Genomic DNA, 23,323 nt, shown 5'->3' with positions numbered 1-23,323 from the left:
GAAGAGACAGATGGTGTTAAAAAAGAACTGGTGCCCAGTCAGTCTTTCATGCCCGCCTCAGCCAGATGGCTCCTTCAGAGTAGTAATAACACACCCAGCAGTGCCTCTCTCCTCCAGTAGGGGGCACAGTGGTATCTGCACCTCTCAGTTTGGAGTTCCACCAATCCTGCTAGAACACACCTGCCTGTACATTTTGTGTAAACCTGAAGACCATGATTAGCTGGTTCAGGTGTGTCTGGTGCTGTATGATACTAATGGGATAGGTCACCCAAAAAAAAATAGGAAACCTGTGAGGTTTCTGTCCCTCCATTGAAAGTCCAGGTAACCAAAACTTAGAAGACTCAAAAAGATCATAACGGCGTCATAATCCAAGCAGTTTAATCCAAGTCTTGTGAAAATAAAATCCATTTATATGATAAACAGATATTATTTTTTTTATCCAACGCATACATAGAGCACATCACATATGGTTAACATGTAAGCTACTGTGTCTCTCACAAACAAACCTTATTGATTCTTGAGCATCAGGCAGGCACGTTTGAGCTTCCGTGTTTACCATATGTGATGTGCTTATGCATGTACCGATTATTGTTTAGATGTGAAAAAAAAGAGCCAAAATTAAATCTGTTCATCAAATAGATCATATCTCTTCACAAAACTTGGATTAAACTGCGCCCATTACGACCTTTTTGGATCTTCTACATTTTGGTTACCTAGACTTTTAATGGTGGGACAGAAACCTCTCAGGTTTCAATAAAAAAAAAAATCTTAATTTGTGTTTTGAAGATTAACAAAAGTCTTATGGGTTTGGAACCACATGAGTGGAAGTAAATGATAAACTATCCCTTAAAATGTGCACACAAGTTTACCTAAAACCAAATTAAAGTGCAATTATGATACAATGAGTGAGAGGAAAAAAATATTTTTACTGCTGAATCAAATGTAATATTTCTCACCTGGATATGGCACTCTGCCCTTGGTCACCAGCTCAGTCAGCAGGATACCGAAGGACCAGACGTCAGATTTAATGGTGAATCGGCCGTACAGCGCTGCCTCTGGTGCAGTCCACTTAATGGGAAACTTGGCTCCTAGAGGAACAATGACACACAATCTCTAAATTACTGCAGTAGAGTCAATGGCTATTACTAAAAGCAAATGTCAGCATTTTAAAACATCCCGTTGACTTCTATACAACTCAATTCAATGGATAATATGACATTTAGTTGTTTTACCATTTACCAAGGGTAATTTACCATTATTGATAAAGTAGTGAAGGGAATGTGAGAATCTGTTTATAAAAAACCTTTCCATACATCGATCATGAAGGAACACTAGTGAAACAGCTACAAAAGCAAATGCATGTGTCATTTTCTCTACTGCCCAGAGGCCTTAGCGCTTTCAAGACTCCCTGAAGGGAAAAATCATCATCAATTTATGTAGGTAATGGCAAGTCAACTTGTTCTTCACAATCACAGTGCATTCTGGGAGATAATGGATTCAGATAGTAATTGAGGTAATTCTGCATGATTAGATGCTGATTGCCTTGTAACTTCCAGCACAATGGCTTTGTTGCCAGTAGCAGCATTGTTCCAGACTAAAGATTGAGAGTTATATATTTCACCACGCATATTTTGTGTAAAGGTCTGATTTTGTGGATGAAAACCTCCCAGCTTGCTTTCATTTTCAAATCAAGCTTAGGGTTTATAATAATGTTTGGCCATAATGGGTTGAGTTACAGATGAACAACATTTTTTGGTTCATGTCACTTGTGCTTATAAAAAGTCATTAATTCACATTAAACATGGAATTATACAATTAAAAATATATATGCTGTGATTTCCATTCAGGCTTTGTAAATAGAATTTGCACAGGGGTAGAATAATAATAGTGTTTCAATTATTTTTGATCCACTATCTTCATCCACTATTCATTGACAACCCAGCAGAATATTATTATAGAAATATAATATAATTTTGTATAATTTTATAACATTATGCACTGCTCACATTACACACTACTGTACCGGAAAAAGAGACCAGAAATATTTATATATTCATTTAAAATTCCCTTAGTCAGATGGCAATACGTGATTCGAATTTAAAGTGCATAATAACCGTGATTATTTCAAATATGTCCGCAATCAGATAAATCATGAACAGGAAATTATGTAATTATCGCTTCAGGCCGAATTATAGAAAGTGTTAATATTGCATTTCCATCCACATACCTTGTCTAGCAGTGTATTCATTGTCTTCAATCAGTCTAGCCAGGCCAAAGTCGGCGATCTTGCAGACCAGATTGTCTCCCACCAGGATGTTAGCAGCCCTCAGGTCTCTGTGGATGTAGTTCATCCTCTCGATGAAGGCCATACCATCTGCAATCTGGACGAGACAACAGGAAATCAAGCCTCCAGAAACGCTTTTAAAAATCAACCTGTCATGGAAATCCTATTTTAGGAGCGTCAGAATGATGCATTTATGGGTTCAGATAAGGGGGCATACATGTTTGAAGTTTTGGTGCTACAAATCTACATTTTAAAACAATGTTCAGATGTGAAAACAGCAGCTCCAAATAGCTGCGTGTGGGTGAAATCTACAAACAGGATGCTGAACACAAGCTTAAAAGAAGAAAGCAGGACGAAATATTCTTGAGGGAATTTAACAAACAATCTCAGACTGAAAAACTGTCCAAAAGGTTTTCATAAGCATCGCCTCGCAAGCTGAGATGTGAGAGGGAGATTGAAGCCTCAGCCAAGCAATGCGGCAGTGATGGGAGCTCAAGGAGGCGAGAGAGTGAGCGAGCGCAGTAGGAGAGAGGAACGTGAGAGAGAAACAGCAAGCTTTTTTAAGCGAACAGAGCTGAATTGAGTGGACATTAAAGTGAAGTGGCCCCACAGGATCGGCGGTTAAGTGCTCCAGGCATTAGGCGGGAAATGAAGATCATAGTGCCTGGGAGAGACACACGGGCAGCAGGATGTCATATCAGATATTAAATAAATATGACAGCCAGATGGAGACTGAAACTGAAACCCTGCCGCTCTGGGAGGTTCACTGAGACATGCTTCTACTAATGATTGGGCAGCTGTGTGCTACTAAATGAGGAAGAGGCTGGTTAACAGTGGATCGGGGTTGGGTTTCTCTCTCACCTGGGCAGCCATATCTACTAGCTGGGGCAGCTTGAGGTACTTGCCCTCACCCTCCTTCAAGAAGTCCAGCAAACTCCCTGAAAGAGAGAGGCAAAGAGTAAGGCTTTTTTCCCCGTCAAAATTAGAAAAAAATTAAAACAGGATATGAACCATATTATAATTGATAGAAGATGAAATAATTTATATAACATGAAATGTTTATATAATCATATTATACAGAATATATTTTAAATTGAATATTTATTACATATATCAATATTTATGATTTAAATTTTTTTAAATATTGCAACCATCTCAACAACAAATTATAAAACGGGTCTTATATTACTTTTTTAATTATATAAATAATATAATGAAACATAATTAGAAAAAAATTTATATTAACAAATGTATGTATGTATGTATGTACATATACATAAATATATACATACATAAATACATATACACACATATACATATATATATATATAAAATGTTTTATAATTTGAATAATGATGTTGTAACGTAAGATAAGATATGGTTGTAACGTAAAAAATATAAGAACAATAAAACTAGTTACAAAATTTTATTCATTAATGAATATAGGTCAAGATGCTTAAAAATAAACAGGAAGTGAAGAACAAGAATGCAAGCTACCTTTGCCCATGTATTCAGTGACGATGTAAATTGGTTCCTCGGACACAACGGCATACAGGGGCACCAGCTTGTCATGCCGAAGCTTCTTCATGATCTGGGCTTCCTGCAGGAAAGCTTCAGGAGACATGGTGCCTGGCTTCAGAGTCTTTATAGCTACTTTAGTCGTGCCATTCCAAGTACCTAGAAGAAGAAAAAAAGAATGAACAAAATGAGAGAGCAAAAGAAAGCAAATAAAACATTTTTTGAAGCAAATTTTTTTTTTGTAGAACAACAACCGTGTAATCCAGTTATTAATCCAGAAGTAGAACTGAAGTGTTAATTCTTTGATTTTACATATAATTATAAATATAATATAAAAACCCCAAATAAAGCCTATTTTTTATTTTTTTATACAAAACATTTATTTGTCTATTTAATAAGAAATAATCAGAAAAGATCTGAGAAATCAGAGGAGAAAAGTATGACACCTCATTAGTAGTAAGAAATGTGGGAAAACTGAAATATTTTAATACCAAAAGCAAAAATGTATACAGAAGTCCATGGAATTCCTTAAAGGGGTCATCGGACGCCCATTTTCAAACAAGTATGATTCTCTGTATCATACTTCTTTGTATTTCTTCATGTAAAGTTTGTAACATGCTTTGGTTAAAATTCCTCAATGGTTGTGTAAAACAACAGCCTTTTTACCTCCTCAAAAACCATTTAGGTGCATGTCTCTTTAAATGATAATGAGCAACTGCTCACCCCACCCCACCCCTCTCTTCCGTGGGGCGTCGACACAAGACACAAAATGCTGCCTTGACAGACAGTATACAAATATGACATCATATTGCCCAGAAAATCCAAACGGCTTGATTATTGAGAGTGTTGACTTTTAGAGGATTAAAAAAAAAAGAAAGAAAAAAAAGGAGTGAATGGATTTTTTTCATTGTAATGTGGTTGTGTCCACACACTGCAGACACATTTATATGCAAACACCATTTAAAAGTGAATTTTGCATCCGATGACCCCTTTAAGAAATCTTCCAAAATGGGTGAAGTATGTACATTTGCCAGGACAGACCATTGAGCAAACTGCTTAAACGGCAATGACAGATTTCCAGCTCACGACAAAACAGTAATGTGGAGCCTATTATGCATGTTGAAACAAACATACTCAGAAAATAAGCAGAATTTCTGACATAGTTTTCTATGATGTGGCATGTTGGAGCTTGCAGCGAAGCTAGCTTTAAGAGCCGTGACGAAAGACACAGGTTCTTAATAATACACTTTCACACCTCCCTCCTCCCTCTAGTACATAAACACTTAAGTGCTGTGGTGCATTTATAAAACAACAGACGTATATGACATTCACAGTAGAGGAGAGTGGGGTGAAGTGTGCCAGGTGCTTTGGGGAATGAGTTTGAGTTCTCTGCATTGTATGTGCATTTGTCTTACCCATCCAGACCTCTCCGAAGCAGCCCTGACCCAGCTTGAGCTCCAGACGCAGTGACTCTCGTGGGATTTCCCATGCGTCTTTAGCTAGACCCTGAGTCTGGGGCTTCACCGTCGGACACACTGTGGTCAGTCGGTAGCACAACCCATCTGCATGCTCTACACACACACAAACATAAGAGTGATGTCAGAGAGAACACAACGGTCATAAACCCTATGCAGATGAGACTAGTTTTCCCTGTAGTAAATTACACCTGTGATGCCCATATCCAGACTTCCATATCCAAATTTCAAACAAAAGGGGACCATTAAGAATAAGACTACAAAATGACCTAGGTTAGGGCAAAAGACATTCATCATTTAACCACCCATAAAGCCAATTAATCACTGTCTTTCAACAAAATGATTAAAATCTACAAAGCGGGTCTCACTGAGAGAGTCAGACAAGGACTGATGGCCTTTCATTAAGCCTTGACATTCTTCAGATAAGATGAATCTGAACAGCAAATTTGTTTCTTTCACAGGTCCTCAGGTCTGTGACAGGTTGTATGAAATGCCTGACAGAAAACAATTAAATCCACTTCTTAGTGGGAGTTTAAACATAGACAATAATGGCGAGTTGGTCCTTCCTAACAGCATCCCTTCTTCTGGCAAGATTTTCTACTACATTTTGGAACTTTGCTATGGGGGTTTTAGTATACTAAAACAACTGTATACTTTTATTCAGCAAGGATGCATTAAATTGATCAAAAGTGACAGTAAAGACATATGTCACAAAATACTTTTTATATCAAATAAATGCTGTTCTTTTGAACGTTCTATCAATCAAAGAATCCTGAAAAAAAAATTCACAGTTTCCACAGAAATATTAAGCAAGAAGTATTTAACTGAACAAAATGTGTTCAATCAAAAGTACATCTTTAAAACAACAAAAACAGCGCTGGGCTTGTGGAGGCTTGTTCCAGACCAAACACAGTAGACCATTTCTAAATGGACCCCTTCTTTATACATGGTGCATTGTTAGGCTGGAACAGAATAGGTACACCCTGCTCTACTGTAAATGTTTGTTTAAGGAGATTGTATGGCTGTATGATTGGTTTTATGGACCTGTTAGCAATGAGTGTAGCTGAAAAGCCAAACCCTTAGATTAGAAGAGTGACCACATACTTTTTGTTATGTAGTTCATATCAAGTAATCCTGCTTTGAGAGCTTAACCGCTGAGGTAAACATAACACTGGTTTGATGGCTTGACAAAACCACAATAAGGAGAATCTGATGGTTTTGCTTTGTGGGGACTGACGTCAGCTACAACAACAGAGCTGTGGCAGGATCCTCACGTACATCTCATAAGATCAAAGAAGTGTCAATGTCAAAAGCCCTCTCAGAGGTTCTCCTGTGAAAACTAAGCCAAGATTAACTGACAGTCTGGGTGAACGGGGACACGTTTCTCACAGCAGACGTCAGGCACCTGTTAGCGCTAGTCACACTGAGACCCCTAAGCTTCAAACCAACACCCTGCCATCTCCACATGCCTGGAATTCTGGGCTTCTGTACTCCACACAAAGTTGCTGGTTATGTCAAGTTTTGCTCAAAACCCTTAAGGTCCATTTGTATCAGAAGATACAATAAACAATATTGTTTCTTTAGGTTTTTCTACACTATGGTTCAAAAGTTTGGGGTCAGTAAGATTTCTTTTAAAGAAATGTATTATTTTATTCAGCAAAGAGGATGCATTAAATTGAAAAAAGAAGTGACAGTATATATTTCAAATAAATGCTGATCTTTTGAACTTTCTAGTAATCAAAGAATCCCCCAAAAAATGTATCATGCTTTCCACAAAAATATTAAGCAGCACAACTTTCATCATTGATAATAATAATAATACATTTTTCTTGAGCCCAAAATCAGCATATCAGAATGATTTCTGAAGGATCATGTGACACTAAAGACAGGAGTAATAATGATGAAAATACAGCTTTGCTGTAGGAATACATTACATTTTAAAATATATTAAATTAGAAATCAGTTATTTTTTTCATTTTAAATTGCTGCTTTTACAAATAATTGCAGCCTTGGTGAGCATAAGAGGCTTCTTTCAAAAACATAAAAGATGAGCTTTTTATACATCATATAACTTCAGTAGGACTCAAAACTTGACCCAAGTGAATGTGCTAACCTGTGTAATGCTTCACCAGTTTCTGTAGAGTGTCAAACTGAGCTCTTGTGGTGATGTAATAGCCTCCACTGTCAAGCTTTCGAATTTTGTAGTGTTTCACGTTGTCTCCTTTCATCTCATCCCAGTCCCGTATTGAGAGAGAGTAAGCCCCTGCCACAATGAGAGGACGAAATAGATTAAAATATTTCTGATTTGGTTCAGTTTTGAGTACCAGTGCTGTACATGTCTTAAGATAGATAGCAATTCACTTACCTTTAGTGGTCTCACTTTCTCGGACCAAAAATGTGCCCCGCTGGTTTCCAGGAACCAGTAGCAGTCGCTCAGCATCTTTACGACCCATTTTTCCAAAGTACCATCTGTGAGATGGAAATAAATGAAAATAAATCACTTGCCCAGCTATGTTAATGTGGAGTTTGGAATGCTCTGGAACATATAAAAGGCAGTCTGATGAAAACTAAACTAGTATAAAAAATTTTTTTTATTTTATTTTTAAGTCTGATGAAGCATGTGATTTTCTCTGAAAAGAAAAACTGACTTAAGTTAATCAAATTGGTCTGAATCTGTCCTGAATGAATTTGTCAGTGTCCAGGTAACTAGGAAAATATGACCCAAAAAAAAAGACAAAAAAAAAAAAGTACAACGACTAAAAGAAATTGGGACCAGAAAGATGTTTTAATGTTTTTGAAAGAAGTCTCTTATGTTCACCAAGACTGCATTTATTTGAATGCAAAAATACATAAAAAAAAATATATTATGAAATATTATTACAGTTTAAAGTAACAGTTTTATTTTATTTTAATTAATACATTTCAAAATGTAATTTATTCTTGTGAAGGCAAAACTGAATGTTGAAAATAGTTGTACTGTTAATATTTAGGTGGAAACCATGATTTTTTAATGAATATAAACGTCAAAAGAACAGCATTTATTCGAAATAGAAATCTTTTGAGTCATTACTGTCACTGTTGATCAATTTAATGCATCCTTGATGAATAAAAATTAATTTCTAAAAAAAATATAGATATATTACTGACCCCAAAAGTGAAAGGAGTTCAAAGTAGTCATCTTGATAACTGTTGATTTATATCTTGACGATTTGTTATAAAGCAGTGAAAAAACATTAAGGTCTACTACTTCAACATCACTACTTTTTTAATAGAACAATGCAGAATGCTATGTTCACTGATTTGAATTTATATGAACCAATGAATATACAATAAAGCCACAAAGACCTCTGTGAAGACTTTTACAAACAAATCACTAGGCGCGTTTCCATTACAGATTTGCGCAAAACTTTGCGATTTTTTCTAAATGTCGACAAAAAACTATTGCGAAATGACGGCATTTCAATTAACCGATGTTATGCGACTAAAACTTCCTTTTTTTCCTCTCACGATAAGTAAAATCATTCCAAAAACCATGGCAACGGATGTTGGTAGGTTTATGTACTATATCCCAGCCACTGCACTAGCCATTATTATTAATCGAAGGAGATGTGTGTTTTCCAAGCATTATTATATATATACCCTTATTATACTTGTGAGCGGCACATATGAGGTGTTTCTGGGTGTTTCTCCCTCATATCTGCTTCGAGGTCTTGATTGTGGCATTTATTTGAGGTTTAGAATCCATTATTCCTGTAATTCTTTTGTCTTATATGAAATTAATAAAGAACTCTCTCATATTCTGTCCAAACATACCGCATCATCTACGTCAGGTGACCTGTAAATGCGCAAAAACCATTTCCATTGCAGTTTTGCAAAATATAAATTTTATGAATTGCCTGGAAAACCACCTCATGCGAGCGTAAAAACTTTTTTGCGAAAAATGGGAGTTTTTGCAAAATTGACGTATTTGCATCGGGCGTATTTTCAATTCGCGCAATTTGAAGGGTAATGGAAACATGGCTACTGAATCACAATTGATTCACTGAAATAGATGAATAGAGTCTTTTGTCTTGCAGTCATGTGTTTGTTGGTGTGTTTGTCAGCACCAGGGCTCTGGGCGTACGTGTGACCGGCCATCACGCTCTCTTAATTACGGCATGAAGGGATGAGATGATTGGATAAGCACAGGAGGAGAGGAGTTACTTACTCTTCCGCTTGGATGGAGTCTGCAGGGGCCACGTAATTACTGGGAATGTAGCCCTTCTGCCCCGTGTTGATGGAGCGAGCCTCCCACCAGTCTCCCTCTCTATGGGCCAAAGCAAAATACACAACCGAGTTATCATACTCATGTCCTTCACCACAAACAGAACAGTATCAACAGTAAAAATGCAGGGAAGTGAAGCAATTTGAAGTGTATGATTAAAAATGTCAGGGTCGTTACAGAAGGAAAAAATTTGAACAGTGAGCATTTATTGAATGCTAAGCCTGGCTAGTGGTTCAACAGATGGCCCATTATGGAAATATATTAAGCCAGAGAGATTTCGCCCTCAACGAACTTGGAATACAATGATGGATTAAAAAAGAAAATAAATAAATAAATACATACACAGACACATATCCATGTTTGTATGACTATCTTTGACATTCATTGATATAATGCAATCCCAAGCCCCTTACCTGTACCATCACAACTAAATGGCTAACCCTAACTTTAACCCTAAAACCAAATGTTAACCCTTAAACAGCCCTTTAAAGGGGTGTCAGAAGTGAAGACCTGCCAAAAGGTCCTCACACCAATGGGCTAAAACTCGAACTGGTCACAAAGATAGCTATATAATTTAATAAGCTATATAAGCTATATTAATTTTAAAAAAGCTAAATAAGCTATATTAATTTGGTGGTTGCAAATTTCTGGGGTTTTTCAAAGCTGGAAACTTTCCATGGGAATTAATGGAAATATATGGGAATTAATGGGAATAAACTGGGAATTAATTGGAATAAACTAGAAATTTGCAAAATTGCAGGTTAGCCTATAACAGAGAAATTAAATGTAGTGTTAAAAAAAGCATCTTGCAGCATAATCTTAGTAAAAACAACTAGATTGCATGCAAATTCAGTTTTTAGTTTCTACCCTGCACATTTCTCAAATCACATGCACACAGCAACTGCAGGGCTATTGAGGCCACACCCCTGAATCAGGGGGAATATGTTTATTTTATTCAACATGCTTGCTTTTTTGTTGTTCAATGAAAGAATCAATGTAAGTTCAATTCACAAATAAATCAAAGTAAAAAAAAGTCATTTTTTAAATTCGTATTAGATTGCATACATGTCTGCTTATGGCCAAACAAAATGTTTACATTTATGTTTGTATCTGACACAGTTCGTATAAATTACCCAAAATTTCCAATTAATTCCGTTAAGTTTCCAACTTGGAATATTTCCAAAATTCCCCAACTTAACTTCCCATGGAAATTTTCTGGAAATGTTCTGCCTCTTTGCAACCCTAGTTGGTATGCATTACCGGTATGTATGTATCCATCTATATATCTATACACAGACACACACACTTATTTATTTACTTCATCTTTAATGCAGCACGACATGTTCAAGCCATGTGACCCCGGATCGGACGTGAGCGTATGAGCAGAGGAAAGGAACTCACGTGTTGTTGATGATCTGAAATCTATCGCCTTTCTTGAAGGAGAGGTCATCTGATGTCCTGGCTTCATAATCATATAAGGCCACAAAGAAAGTTATGCCGCCTGCAAGAAAAATCAATGTAGGTTGAATGTTTAAAGGTTGTGTAAAGATGCAAATCACAGGCTCAGACAATACAATAATAGTACGCTAATGGCTAAGTTAGCTGCCAAGTAACTTCATTTTTTACATTTGAAATTACAGCATCAGATGCTATTTCAGCCACATAATAGAGTTTGGTTAAGCATTTATAGACACGTTAAATGAGGTGTTCATTGATTTTTGTTCCTGGCTTGGTCATCTCTACAGACAGTTATCATTAGCCGGCTCGCTCTTTGTCTTGGCTACATAAACAATGGGATTTTCACAAGCATGGTTTATGGATGGCCCAGTTGGACGCAAAGAAGAAATATGGCATAGCTAAGATGGTTTTAAGTGTGAGGGAGGATAAAAGGAATGGGTTGGATTAAACCTAAACAGGCCCTCGAGAACAGATTATCCATTAGTGAAGAACAGAGGGCCGACAACGACCAGCTGATTACATCCGCTATGCCACACACACACACACACACACGCCTGCCAAGTCAAGAAGCCTAACGGGTATGACATGTACATGGGTACTGTCGATTTTTCTGTTTGGCTAATAAATTGGATCAGGTTTGAACCTACAGACAAAGTGTCGATGATGAGTAATTAGGGTTGTCACAAAAGTAAAATTGCAGTAGTTGATACCGCTACCAGCGTAATTTCTTTAATACAACTGCAATACACAGCAAAAACTATAAAAATAATAATATATGAATTAATGTGTATTGTAATTGCAAATATAACATATAAATGTTAATCATTTAAAAAGTGTAATATAAAATATACATAATATTGTCATCATTAATACAAACAAATGTGCATTGTAATTGTAAAAATCAGTTAATACACAGCTAGCTGTGGATTATCCCACTTATACCATGGTCATTTGCCAGCACTGACAAGTTAAAGTTGTTATTGATGCTTGCAATATTTGACAGGAAAGATACTTTTTTTTTCTTTTCTTTTTTTACAACAATTATGGCTTGCTAGATCTAGCATTCTGCCCACTTTGAATCAGTATATATCAGTATACTGATTTATATATGTATATACACTCACCTAAAGGATTATTAGGAACACCATACTAATACTGTGTTTGACCCCCTTTCGCCTTCAGAACTGCCTTAATTCTACGTGGCATTGATTCAACAAGGTGCCGAAATAATTCTTTAGAAATATTGGCCCATATTGATAGGATAGCATCTTGCAGTTGATGGAGATTTGTGGGATGCACAACCAGGGCACGAAGCTCCCGTTCCACCACATCCCAAAGATGCTCTATTGGGTTGAGATCTGGTGACTGTGGGGGCCATTTTAGTACAGTGAACTCATTGTCATGTTCAAGAAACCAATTTGAAATGATTCGAGCTTTGTGACATGGTGCATTATCCTGCTGGAAGTAGCCATCAGAGGATGGGTACATGGTGGTCATAAAGGGATGGACATGGTCAGAAACAATGCTCAGGTAGGCCGTGGCATTTAAACGATGCCCAATTGGCACTAAGGGGCCTAAAGTGTGCCAAGAAAACATCCCCCACACCATTACACCACCACCACCAGCCTGCACAGTGGTAACAAGGCATGATGGATCCATGTTCTCATTCTGTTTACGCCAAATTCTGACTCTACCATCTGAATGTCTCAACAGAAATCGAGACTCATCAGACCAGGCAACATTTTTCCAGTCTTCAACTGTCCAATTTTGGTGAGCTCGTGCAAATTGTAGCCTCTTTTTCCTATTTGTAGTGGAGATGAGTGGTACCCGGTGGGGTCTTCTGCTGTTGTAGCCCATCCGCCTCAAGGTTGTGCGTGTTGTGGCTTCACAAATACTTTGCTGCATACCTCGGTTGTAACGAGTGGTTATTTCAGTCAAAGTTGCTCTTCTATCAGCTTGAATCAGTCGGCCCATTCTCCTCTGACCTCTAGCATCAACAAGGCATTTTCGCCCACAGGACTGCCGCATACTGGATGTTTTTCCCTTTTCACACCATTCTTTGTAAACCCTAGAAATGGTTGTGCGTGAAAATCCCAGTAACTGAGCAGATTGGGAAATACTCAGACCGGCCCGTCTGGCACCAACAACCATGCCACGCTCAAAATTGCTTAAATCACCTTTCTTTCCCATTCTGACATTCAGTTTGGAGTTCAGGAGATTGTCTTGACCAGGACCACACCCCTAAATGCATTGAAGCAACTGCCATGTGATTGGTTGATTAAATAATTGCATTAATGAGAAATTGAACAGGTGTTCCTAATAATCCTTTAGGTGAGTGTATATATATATTTTTTTTTTTCAGCTCATAGCATCATGTAATCTTCAAGAATTTCTCAGGTAAGCAAACATTATAAATTTTTTTCAAGTAATTATTGGAGTAAACAGCCAGTAATGAGCTAAACAACAAAGAAATAATCAGTACAAGCACTTTTTCATTTATTTTGTCAATCTTGTTGACTGATAATTAACAATATACTTGATAAGATTAGAGAGCTATAATAAAATGTTATAAAAAAAAATTTGGTTGGATGTAAACACCAAAGACTAATGAAAAGATCAGACATTTTGACACAAATGTTATGTTTATATTAATATACTGCAGGAGAGGCATCTTGACCAAGTAGTGAACATCCACATGCTGGTTAACCTGGTTGATTGCAAGGTTTGAGGCACTCGGCACAGAATACTTGGTACCACCGGTATTGTAGAAAGACTGGTTGCATTTATTTTAGTATTGCCATCTAACATCCCTAGATTATAACAGCAATATGTGAACAGTTTCAAAGATGCCAGAAATAATATATTTTATGTGGGTGAGCTGGGTACACTGTCTTCTGCCCGCCCACTGACATTGACAAGATCTTAAAAACTCTCCAGATTTTCCCTGGAGACGATTTCCATCAGAGCACAGTGGATTTAGCAGTTAAGCAAAGACTATCAGATCAAATGCTGCCTGTAAAAGCAGATCCATGAACAGCGCTTTCCCTGTGACAAGACATGATAATTACACTATTTATAGCCCGACTGAATAAAAACTGTGCCGTTTACAGAGAACACACAAAGATCTAATTCTTTCAGTTTTCTGCTGTAGACACATATCACATTTATACCCAGCCTCTTAGCGTCAGGGAGAGCAAAACTTGGTATTAAGAGATCTCTTTAGGGCACTGCCTTAAGCATAACAAAGAAATGATCACTGAACAAAGAGGAATAAATCACATTAGTTCCCCTCTGCTTTTATTCAGGCCTATTACAAATGCAGTTTGTAATTCTAATTTAATGAAACACACTGGATATATTGTTTTAGTGTCCTCATTTACATAACATCTGGCTTCCATGAACTCGGATTTCATAAAAGTGCTTACATACACAAACAAAACCCCAAACACAACCTTTATCCTCATGATGACCCTGAGCTTTTGAATGAGCTATGGTGCTATAGATGCCATATTTAATGTGAGAAATTAATAAAAATGAGTCTGTGAGGGATATATAAATGTTGAAATTGTTCAAATCAGTCACACCTTAGTAGTGGGAGCAATAAAATATAAACATTTTCATTCAGGTTATATAAACAAATATATATATTCATTAATTTCAAAGATGTGATTATTTAAAAGCAGTTCAAATACTACTCATTTCTGCACATAATTATATTAATGCAGACTGTTATTGCTCATTTATCTTTACATTTTCATAATATTAAATAAACTGAATTACTGGTATATAAGCACCAAAAAGATTGTACGAATGATCTTCAGTTACCATACACAAAGACTATTTCATGTCAGTTTCTGCCTTATAAATTCCCGATTTGTTCCTCATTTTGATGTAGGATAAAATCCTTTAATCCGTTACATTTAAGATCAAACCAATCGTTTGCTCATTTTATAAATAAGGCCCCTGGAATGAAGAAATGTCAAAACCCGTGATCCATGAGGCCATGGTATCAGACATCGGATATGGTTTCTTAGGAATTCTTGTTTCCTTAGACAAAGCTACTTCAGAGGTTCAGGCAGAGCTCTTATCGCTCATCCACTCACCTGTGACGGCACCAGGGAAGGGGCTGCTCACAGCAACCGTGGAGAAGGAAGAGGAGGCTCCACCGAAGGGTGTGATGACAGAGGAGGAGCCACCGAATGGGGTAAGCCCAGTTGTGCGGCTGTTGTAGTTGTTGGTGGGGCCCTTCAGGGCAGGTGACTGGCCCATCTGGGTGGGGTCTGGTCCGTAGAGACCCATGTGTGAGCCAGGGGTGGGATTGGTGGGATCTGGTCGGTACTTCTGTGTAGGACCCTTGTCCTCTTTACTCTTGACACAGCCCATAGTCAAGCCTGTGGAAAGAGGAGTTCATATTTACCAGATCTCATGGCATTTTTCCAAAGGAATGCAATCTTGACCTATCATAGCAATTGCAACCATTTATGGCACATTGGAAATCTGCACACACACAAATACACACACACAAGTACACTAGCATTCAAAGGTTTGGGGTCGGTATTCGATAAGATTTTTTAATGTTTTTGAAAATGGTCTCTTATGTTCACCAAGGCTGCAATTATTTGATCACAAATAATTGAGCACCGTAAAAACAGTCATCTTGCCATTACAATTTAAAATGATCATTTTCTATTTTAATATTTTTATTCCTGTGATGGCAAAGCTGAACTTTCAGCATCATTACTCCAGTCTTCAGTGACACATGATCCTTCAGAAATTATTCTAATATGCTGATCTGCTGCTTAAGAAATGTTTGTTAATATGACCAATTTTTGTGGAAACCGTTATACTTTTTTGCAGGATTATGTGATAAATAGAAAGTTAAAAAAAATAGCATTTATTTGAAATATATATTTTTTAACATTACAAATTCAAAAGTCTTTACTGACACTTTGGAACAATTTAATGCGTCCTTGCTGAATAAAAGTATACATTATTTTAAAATCATATCTTACTGTTTCTAAACTTTTAAACAAATGTATACATTTATAACACCATATACATTGTTATATTACCTTGGAATTAAATTGCTGAAAAACTAGATGTGATGGTGTTTCTAATTCAACGGTTGAGGCAGTGACTGTAAATTGGACAACTTTCTCCGACTGCTGTAATGAATCTTTTTTTTTTGACCTGGAACATTCTTCAAAATATCGTTTCATACAGGTTTGGAAAGACGAGTAAATTATGTCAGAATTTAACTATCCTTTTATGTTTTACCCATAACTCAAAGTATGAGCAGGAGCACCACAACTAATTTTAAGGTTGTTTCCTTAACATGACACACAAATGAAAGTAGATGAAATGCAGAATGAAAGTGGGCATAAAAAGATGACAAACATGGAAAATGTTTTCACAATGAAGGAACCCCAAATCAGACCTCAGCACGAGCATCTGCTTCCTGTTACTTGCCAAATCAAAACTGCTTTCAACAGACTTGCCGTCATTTCACAGCAATGCACATGTCAGAGTTAATCACACAAGCGTCTTTTGAGCAGAGCTGGGTCACCGATTGATGTCCCCAACAACCCACACAAATGTGTCAGGTCGTGTTGACTGCTCCGTGTGGTCAATGTGTTTGGAGGGCTTTACCCTCAGAGGCAGAGCTCGAGAGAGATGACAGTATAATCTCCAGACGTCCCGTCCCTGCTTGTGTTTCTGCCAGGCCTCTTTGTCTGGGATGCACTAGGCACAGAGCAGGCACACATGTGCCGGGGAATGAGGAATGCGAGCGTGGCCTTAAAGCAACAGGTGGCCTTGAGAGGAGGGTTGCGAGACACAACAGGGCCACCACACATGGGACACAGATAGCTGGGTAAAAACAGACGACAGACAACAAGATATAGACTGCAGCAGTCATGTTACGGAAGTATCATTTTCTCCATAGAGGAATTGATTTTGAACAATAACTTGTAAACCTTAAAAGACAGACCTACAGTGAGATACATCTTTGAAAGTATATGCTTTTGAAGCTATCTGCCCATATTGTTTTAACTCATTTATTTTTAAATAACAGTGGAATTCCTGGTGTAAAACTATTCGAATCCCACTGTGTGACATTTCTACATCACTGGAAAATACATCTGCATAATGCCTGCCTATTTTGTACATTGTCCGCCCACGGACAAGCTTGACCAGCCCTCAAACGTCATTTTACTGACGACTGCTTCTCAAATCTTGGAGTTCAATGCGGGATTCGCAAAACGCTTGCTCTTGAAAGATGGGTCAGTACCCAGTTTATTTGGACCAGCTTGCTCCCCAGAATCACAACCTGCAAGTATGAATCATTATTAATGTATATATTCTACCGGGTGTTCAAAATACATAGTTTTGTGTTTTATATTATGTAAGTTTCCGGCTAACTCACATTATTACGGTCTTACTGAAAAAGTTCTGCTAAGCAGTTGTGGGCCACTATTACCTAAAACTGTGTCTATTAATGCAGATTGTCTGTCGATCTTATTACTTTAAGTAAAGATAAAGGATTGAGCACAATTTGTTTTACAAACATTTATGTTATATCATTCATTCACGTTAGTGCTGTGCTAATGTATGCACTGTTATTGATACAGTTCCTGCATGTGCACCACAATAAACTAGAAATATACACATCGGTTTGTTGACACTTGTTAATGCAGATGGTGAGGAATTACAGTTGCAACATCTCATAATGTACCTCAAAATGAGTAATGTGTTGCTTAGAAACATTATGTTCAAGTCGTCCTTGCGATGGAGGTTCGGGTTGAATAACTAGTTCTTCCAATGTTTGTTTCATCTTCGAACTCGCGCTCTGATTGATATGGTAAAATCGACGTCATCGTTACTGTCTTTACAGTGTGTACAATCGCTGAGTTTTAGGAAGCCTCCTGAGCTGAAGTTCTGTTATGGTAATGGTCGTCTAGCTTCCAAGTACTGTACTTAGTAGACCAAATCACAACAGACTGGACCGTCTGGCCAATCAGACCAGAGTAGGCTCGCGGAAAGGAGGGATTTAGAGAGACTGATTCATCTGACCAGTCGTTTGAGGATCATTGAAAAACGTGGTGATGTTCAATGTATATTATGAGAAAATGAAACAGTTTTTTTGACCTTTGATTCATATTGTTGTAGGAGACCTCCGAAACTAAATTAGGAGCCTTTAAAATAGCATAATATGGGTACTTTAAACAACTGATTGGCTACTTTTTCCAAGATATTTAAGTTTTTACATTTTACGTCTATGTGTATTTTACAGATTGTACCAGTTACCTTTCCTGTTTTATTTATAGATTTAATAAAAATCCAGTCAAAGATGTTTTTAGTCTTCTCGTTATTACTCACTAGTACCTTTATCTTTTTTTTCCAGATTTTTAAATACTTTTTTTTGCTTAAAATCAAAGTTTGTAATGCTTATTTACCTCATAGCTGGCAGGTTTGGTTCATAGCTTATAAGTTATAACTCACAAATTAAGACTTTTTAAAAAACCCTATGGGAAAAATACTTTCGCAGAAAAGGCCATTGGAAATGTGGGAGGCCCTCTATAGAGGGGACTGTTTCAAGTTTTGATAAGGGAAAAATTCAAGCAAAACGATGTGATAAAGAGTGGTTGAGCATGAGTGGTTAGCTTGAAGTGGGCTGAACATGTCCTGACACGTTAACTGTATCTGCTGCTTTTGACCTGCGAGGAAACTGCTAGAAAGGTGTCACCTCCTCAGGACAGGATAAGCCAATGATGGGTGCTTGTAAACATGCCAGATTGGGCTTTAATCAATCCCAGCTCTGCGAAGCGGCAAACATGAAGCAACTGAAGAAAGATCTGACCTCTGATGGAGTCATATAAAGCTCAGCACTACATCATCTGCTTCTAATACCCATAATGCAATTTCAAAGGCTAGGCCTGGGGGGACCGCAGCATCCTTTCAATGGAGAGAAAATGTATACATTCCCCTTATATAGGAGTGGGCGATAATGATATATATCCTGATTAGGGATGTGCATGAGTACTCGGATGTAACAGCGATGATCAATCATGAAAATTATGATTGCACTGATTTCCTGATTAGTTATTGCTGCATTTTGGGTGGTACCTGAAGTCTGACTGGTTAGCGTTAGGACGGTCGGCGGTCCAGAAAGGCGAAATAAAATGATACTGGATTTGAAAGCACGCAGTGATTCCTGAAATCACTTAAATCAGTATGTTGTTGTTTGATTAACATTAATGACACAGACAGCAGCAAGTATATTAGCTACCGTCACTTTAAGACCGAATGCACTGATCTAATATATTGATATACATGCACTCTTACTCATTATTTCTCAACTGTTTTTATTCACTTTAGACATAAATGACTATTTAAGAGGATAATCGCAAAGATGGGCATATTGACACATAAGTATGTGTATGAGTATGTGTGTGTATATTCGCTTAAGCCCTGAACTCAGTTCAGTATTCATGAGCAGCAGTTTCATGTGCGAGCGCATCTCAGACAGCACGTATATAACGAAATGAGTTCTCTTTCGCTGCTATTTGGGCTTCAACCGTTTAAAATCACTTGTTTTTTAAAAAGCAATGCTTGAAAATGCATGCAAATCATAAGCTTTCGTCACGGCAATGTCACATGAGTGTGTAATCATTAGAGTCCAAACTCTCTACCGGTTGACAAATTTCTACCAGTTAATCGTGTCTGCCGGTATATCGCCCACCCCCACCCTGACAGATGAGATTCAATCAATTTAACTTCTGCTAGAATCTTCAAGTTTAAAAATAATTTACACCTGATCTACAAGTGAGCATGAGTCATGACTCATGGTGCTAATAAAACATCACTCCCATTATTGCAAGTGTGAGATCACTTGTTTTTTTCTGTTTTCTTGATCAAATAAATGCAGCCTTGGTGAGCTTGAGGCTTCTTCCAAATTTTTTTAAATCGTACCAACTTCAAAACCATCCTGCCAGCTTATAATTACATAAGACTTTCCATAGACTACCAATACTGTAGAAACATAGTATCATTACTTTTTAAAAATATAGTATTGACTTGGTTCTAAAGAACTGGTACTTCATACATACATACATACCTAGCTCAGAGACACAAGGATGTACTCGAAGCCTAATCAATGGCTCAACTCTCTCATTTTGTGTACTTCTGGAGATCATCATATTATAAAAAAGGACAGAACATCACCACAAGTACTTGTTTGGGGTCTGTTAAGAAAGCTCTTTATTTGAAAAGCAGCATGTGTAATGGGGAAATTGAAAGCTAAGGAGTGAAAAAGACAGGGGATTGGAAAAGTGAGGGCAGGCATGGACAGAAAGAAGTTCGCAAATGTGAGGATTATTGGCAAACAATGAGAACGGATGGATGGGCCCTATTTTCCTTGCTCAGATGAACTCTGCACTGTATATGCACACATGTACATCTTCACAAACATGGTGTAAGTGGTGCAAGCTGGGTCATACATTCCAAACCAAGTCACTACAACTTGCTCAGCAATCATGGTTGGAGCTTGAAATAACTACTAGTCTAGTATTATGAGAAAGCTAGGAGGTCAAAGAACATCTTATCTTCTTATCACCCTTTAGTCATTTCCTCTTCATCCTCAACACTAGCGCAGATTGGAAGCTTAGGCTCATTATGAGCTTTAAGGGCCATTTAGTGCTCTGTTTGGGCTAACAGTGACAGTGCATAAGACCCGGATTCGACCCCAGCGCGAGGGTGTGTGGGGCTCCTCATTTCAAATCCCCTGATCTGAGTTCTGAAGGTATTTAATCCCACTAGTTCCACTGTCTAATCTTCTAGAGGACAGCGTGGCCCCGATGGCGCTGACATAGATCCGGACCACACCAAACACACAAGGTCACTGATGCATGAGGACATCGCAAAATAATTCATAAAATAATGATGGCAGCATAAGGCAAAATAGATTTCCTGTAAGAAACATCAGAAACATGAAAAAGGCACATGGTCAAGCATGTCTACTTAGCTGCTCTCCAATTCTCAAATCCTCACTCTCAAATCCAAATCTGATTCTTTAAGATCTGCCCAATACAAAGCACTCACAGACAGACAGACAGACAGACAGACAGACAGACAGACAGACAGACAGACAGACAGACAGACAGCCAGCCAGACAGACAGATATAACATTCCAACGACCCAAGTAAGGCTCCCTTCACTTCTGAAACTTCTTGAACCACAATGACATCACATCTTGTAATAATACTTTGTTATCTGTGCCAGTGAAAAGAAGCAGTTCTTCAGGGTTTATCCTTTATAGTTATCCATTACAAAGACCTTTTAACTGAGTCAAAGTGGTCAGGCAAAGGGTCATAAATCTCATAGTAGGGCATGCCCAGTTGTTATAGGTCACACATCTGTTAGGCCGTGTAAATCAACCCAAATTGGTTAGCAGGTTGGCCGCTAGAGGTCTACAAACTGAACAGCTGAACAACCGAACAAGTGGCCAAGATATATTAAAGGAATATCAAATGACCCTCTGATTACTGCAATATAAATAGCTGCTGAAATATGTGACTAGTTGATCTGATCGATAAACTACAACAGAACATAATGAACTCTTCCAGGCTAACGGGAATCGGAATCAAACTGAATCAAATTCAATGAGGTTGGATTACACAAGGTCCCTGAAGCGTACGGTCATACACCATATGATCCAACTGGGCCTGTCAAGGGTGGGGGCAAATGTACACTAGCGTTTAATAGTTTGAGGTCAGTGTGACTGTTTTTTTTTTTATTAATAATTATTAAATATTAATTTTTTTACCAAAATGACAGTACAGGCATTTATAATTAAAAAAAAATTTCCATTTAAAATAAATGCTGTTGTTTTGACCACTCTGCCCTGAGGAAATAATATTTCACACCAATCATTTGACCCACATTCTAATCAAATACTCAGTGATATGAACTCTCTAATTATGAGACGTCTCATTATCCCCTCAGTGCTGATAAGAGCCTCGAAATGTACTTCGTTAGAAAGCTGACACAGTCATGGTTCCTCAATCATCATGGCAGTGGTTAGTGATGGTCAGGCACATTTCCACACAGGCCTGATGAAACAGTAAGAGCACCAGAATGCAACATGACATGAAACACAGGGCCTCATGCCAAGCACTAGTCAGATCAAATGGATTAAGGGCAACAAATCAACAGCTCTGCAGAGATTAATGCCTGTTGTTTGAATGTATGCGTACTTCGGTGCCTGAACTGGTACGTGTCCCAGGTCTTGATCACTAAATTGTTTTTAAAGGGATGGTTCGGAGTAAAATCAACCTAGGGTCCTTTGCACCATGACATCGAGCCAAACACCCCCCAGAAGCCTTTTTTCCCTTTGTCGAACATTATTAAAGTTAGAGCTTATTTAGAGATATCAGCCGGATGGCTTAGTGCAGGCGCTAACGGATCCTAGGATGTATCTTGTAAATTACCCCACTTATAATGCCCAGAATGGTACCAGACTTATACAGTAGGACAAGTAGGTTCTGAACTCATAAAACCAGGCATTGGAAAGTTTGTAAGTACATCAGGAGTTTTTTAAATAACACTTGCCTGACGGCTCATGCTACTGCTAACCCGGACATCGAGGTCACTTCCGTGATTTGGGAAAAGCACGTAAAAGTCCTGGCAGAAAGCGATGCATAAGGATGTAGTGTAACGACGAATTATAATTTTTTTCCGAAGTGTTGACAACTTAGTGTTAACAAATAATTGTTGCAAACTGCTACTACCAACAAAATATTAGTGCATTCCTGGAACTGGCCGTCGTTACACTACATCCTTATGCATCGCTTTCTGCCAGGACTTTTACGTGCTTTTCCCAAATCACGGAAGTGACCTCGATGTCCGGGTTAGCAGTAGCATGTGATAATTTAAAGAAAGTTTCTTGTAACTGTTTTTGTTCATACAATCAATTTCAATAGACCTTATTCACAGCACTGCCATCTTTGATTTTTAACGGGAATGAAAGCAAGGCTGTGAGGGACACACATCTCTTCAATGGGTTGTTCTGCTGATGAAAATTATCTTTCGAAATTATCTAATTTGATTAGACAAAAAAAAAAAACTCCAGACAACATGAGCTGTGGAAAATTATAAGTGATCTAGGAGGTTTATACAGTTTTTTATAGCCGATCCCATTGAAAACCCGGTAAGTCTACCGCTCACAGCCTCGCTTTCCTACCTGTCATGGCGCTGCTCTGTATAAGGTCTATGGGGTCCAAAACAACATTGGACCCCAAATGACTTTCATTGTATGGACAAAAAAAG

The 23,323-nt window shown here is 37.9% G+C and overlaps 1 protein-coding gene across 1 annotated transcript in view; it reads right to left on the bottom strand.

Annotated features, from left to right (window-relative positions):
- Positions 1 to 23,323, bottom strand: part of yes1 (YES proto-oncogene 1, Src family tyrosine kinase) — a 30,508-nt gene that overhangs the window by 4,098 nt on the left and 3,087 nt on the right. The window contains exons 2-11 of the mRNA XM_082172321.1: positions 15,103 to 15,390; positions 10,943 to 11,042; positions 9,485 to 9,583; positions 7,643 to 7,746; positions 7,391 to 7,540; positions 5,218 to 5,373; positions 3,782 to 3,961; positions 3,146 to 3,222; positions 2,228 to 2,381; positions 957 to 1,088 (exon numbers count right to left, since the gene is read on the bottom strand). Coding sequence (XP_082028447.1) covers positions 957 to 1,088; positions 2,228 to 2,381; positions 3,146 to 3,222; positions 3,782 to 3,961; positions 5,218 to 5,373; positions 7,391 to 7,540; positions 7,643 to 7,746; positions 9,485 to 9,583; positions 10,943 to 11,042; positions 15,103 to 15,382 — 1,432 coding nt within the window. The 5' untranslated portion in view covers positions 15,383 to 15,390. The remainder of the gene's footprint in view (positions 1 to 956; positions 1,089 to 2,227; positions 2,382 to 3,145; positions 3,223 to 3,781; positions 3,962 to 5,217; positions 5,374 to 7,390; positions 7,541 to 7,642; positions 7,747 to 9,484; positions 9,584 to 10,942; positions 11,043 to 15,102; positions 15,391 to 23,323) is intronic.

This window comes from Leuciscus leuciscus, assembly GCF_965113295.1.
Source record: "Leuciscus leuciscus genome assembly, chromosome: 6".
In the NCBI taxonomy this organism is placed as follows: Eukaryota; Metazoa; Chordata; class Actinopteri; order Cypriniformes; family Leuciscidae; genus Leuciscus; species Leuciscus leuciscus.
The sequence above is the reverse complement of the archived record's forward strand: the minus strand, read 5'-3'. Positions and strand labels throughout refer to the sequence as shown.